General features: G+C 51.4%; 1 protein-coding gene across 1 annotated transcript; it reads left to right on the top strand.

The window, feature by feature from the left end:
- Positions 1-1,633: 1,633 nt before the first annotated feature.
- On the top strand, positions 1,634-2,695 carry CHC_T00004796001 (hypothetical protein). The gene has a single exon (XM_005716512.1). It carries the CDS (start codon positions 1,634-1,636, stop codon positions 2,693-2,695), a length of 1,062 nt encoding a protein of 353 aa, XP_005716569.1.
- Positions 2,696-2,988: the final 293 nt, after the last annotated feature.

Genomic DNA, 2,988 nt, shown 5'->3' with positions numbered 1-2,988 from the left:
GAGGGACGAGAAACGCCCTAACAGCATGGAAACAGTTTCCGCTCTCTCATATGTGCATGACGAGACAGCACTCTACACTAGGAGGTGGGGTCGCGATGTATCCGATTCAGCTTAGATAAGAAAATTCTCCAAAACTGCGAGAAGAGGAGAAGGGCCCATCTCTATAGAAAATATTGGGTTGCATGCCTCTCTTTGTATATTGACTCCTCTCTCTCTCTTTCAGCGCTTGTCAACCTTCAACCCTTCCACTTCATCAGCAACTTTACCACCATGTCATATCTTCACCATGATTGGTAGTGCTGCGTTCGTTTGCATCCTTTTGCTTTCGCCATCACACATGATGGCGAAAGCAGAAGGGTGCGTTTGCCACACTTATCATTTCTTCCGCCCCTTCGGCTTCCATGAGCACTCCCAAACCGGTTGCCGTCTCATTCTCGACACAGTGCTTTTTCCTTCCCGTATCAACTATCAACCCGTAATTTTCGTCGCTTGCGCTTCGTACGCTTCTATGCCTCGTCTTATCCTAGGCGATCAATGATGGCGGACAGAAGTCATCACGATTCAGATTAAGGTCACATTCCTCATCTTTCCATACCCACTCTCGATTGCCACTTCATCACGTTCCCTCCGAAACCAAAGTCCATGTTCCTCCGCACAATCATTTAAGGACCTCCCGTTCGTTCCGGAGCTTCCCCACAGACTCTCACAGCAAACAAAGCCCAAGCCCTCGACTTCACATTTGAACCCGTTTCACGCCTTTCTCCCTCAGCCTGTTTCATCTACACCACATAACTGTACCAAGCACCTCTCGAGCACTACTACAGCAATTCCCAACCACTCGGTTTCTTGCTTTTGGTTTGCATTACGGGGCATAGTCATCTACTGCTACTCATTCGCATCATATTTTGACTCGAGCCAAGGCCATCTGTTGTGCTACTTTTCTTCACTCTGAAATACTGCTTCAGAACTTTACTCGAGAAACCGTATCCTTGCTGAACCCCAAATTCGGCTTTCAAACATCATTTTTTCCCACCTCTGCTCTACTCTAGCTCATTTTCTAGACACCGGTTTCTGACCAGCCTGCCTCTTCTTCGCATTCTGCTTCACAAAAGTTACCCTCACCGACCTTCACATAATCATCCCTTCCACCCACCACAGGCAGCTTCTTTCAAACATGTTTTCTATTCAACACACAGTTGCAGTCGTGGAACAAATTGAATTCTACTTTGGCCCCTTTAATCTCTCGCAAGACCCCTACCTCCTGAGCATAATCGGTGCTGATGGGTGGGTCCTGCTGGCCGAGATTTGCAGCTGGCCAAGAATGGCGCAATTGGGCGCCTCAGACCCCTTTCAGGTTGCCAGGGCTATTGTCTCCTTTTCGCTAGCGCTTGACGTGGACGCCTCATTCCAGTTTGTCCGCTTGAGGGGGAACCCGGCTTTCATAGTACCTGGGCCGTTCGTATCCTCAAGGCACCAGCCCCAACTCATCGTCCCCCGACATCCGCTGGCACAACACTCGCCTTACCCAGACTTCTGTGGATCACCACTCCCCCCACATGGTCACATTGGACATTCAGAGAGCTCGGGGACTACATTTCAACATCAGTACCCCGTGTGGCCGCAATCGCTGACTATGCCGTCCTGGTCAGTACAGCTTCCCGGCCGGCAACCTGTTACCAGCCCCACGGAAAATTCAACTCAGTTTTCTGATGCATGCCCCTCGACGAAACTGCAGGCTCGTGCTGGAAGCCCTGACTTGTCACACCAAGTTGCAGAGCTTCCATGTCAACCGGGACATTACTTGCCCGGCATCCATTTGCAGAAAGAACCATCTGCGCTGGCGGCAGCAACAGTAGATGATCCAAATCAAGGTGATTGCCAGGTGGAGAGACTACATTCCCCCCTCTCTGAGCACAGGTTAAAGTGCTGTATAGAAGAGGGAGCTAGTTCCGCAAGGAAGACTTTGCAAACGGCAGCAAGAAGCAGAGATGCTGCACGTGGAACGAAAACCAGCCCCCACGCGCCTGACCGAAGAATGCAGATGAACGGCGACACTAGACTGCTCCGCCATGAAGCCGTGAGAGATGGGCGGCACATAGAGCGAGGGCGCAGTCAAGATAAGCGGAAGCAACTGTTGTCATCAATTGGGCACAAGGGGTCTCAGAGAGATAACTTGCAAGTGCATGCCCACTGCCCTGGAGCAATCGAAAAGATGGCGTCCGACGTAAGCTCGGACGAAAATGATGCTAAGCGTCTTGGACAGGTTCGCACAACCGGACTGCGGCTCCGATGTTCGTCAACACATCACCGGCACAGTGAAGGTGCTGGCCTTCAGAGCTGTGAAGTGCACTCCTGTGGACCTCCTCATGACATGAAACATATCAGGTGCATGCCCGATTCGCACCAACCGTTCATGGGCGCGACGAGCGCCAACGGCTTATCGAGCGGCAAGCGACAAACGTCTCAGCGTTGGTATGGAAAAGGCCAACAACAAAATGGAGTTTGTCGAAGCCAGGAAAGCAGAAGGGATGGGCAGGGGGAGCACCCGCCTTTGCATCCAGCGAATTTCCCTGCGCTCCCACGAGCGCGGAAGAGAGGGTTCAATACAGGGTCGGAAAAATCGATCAAAGGGAGCGTACCAGTGCCCACACTAGCTGGTAAGGCGTGGGCGAAGAAACTCTCTTCGGTCGTCTGAAACGCATCTCTCCCACCTTGATGTCCTCGCCTGTCTCGCTTGTAGCTAGAGCACACGACTCCGCAGAAGTGTGGCTGGATGACGCATACTCTACTGTAGATCTATCTTACAGTTACTATCGAACGGTATCCTGGGGTATGGTACCCTTCGGATACAGCATGAGCGGAGACAGATTTTGCGTTCAACTGCAACTGACTGGCTGTCGAAAGCGGTGGATCTTTCGTGATGATGAATAGGAACTGAAATCTGGCAAATAATAGTGAGCTTACGCAAACCGGATTCTACAGAATTCT

This window comes from Chondrus crispus, genomic scaffold (genome assembly GCF_000350225.1).
Source record: "Chondrus crispus Stackhouse genomic scaffold, scaffold_25, whole genome shotgun sequence".
In the NCBI taxonomy this organism is placed as follows: Eukaryota; Rhodophyta; class Florideophyceae; order Gigartinales; family Gigartinaceae; genus Chondrus; species Chondrus crispus.
The sequence above is the reverse complement of the archived record's forward strand: the minus strand, read 5'-3'. Positions and strand labels throughout refer to the sequence as shown.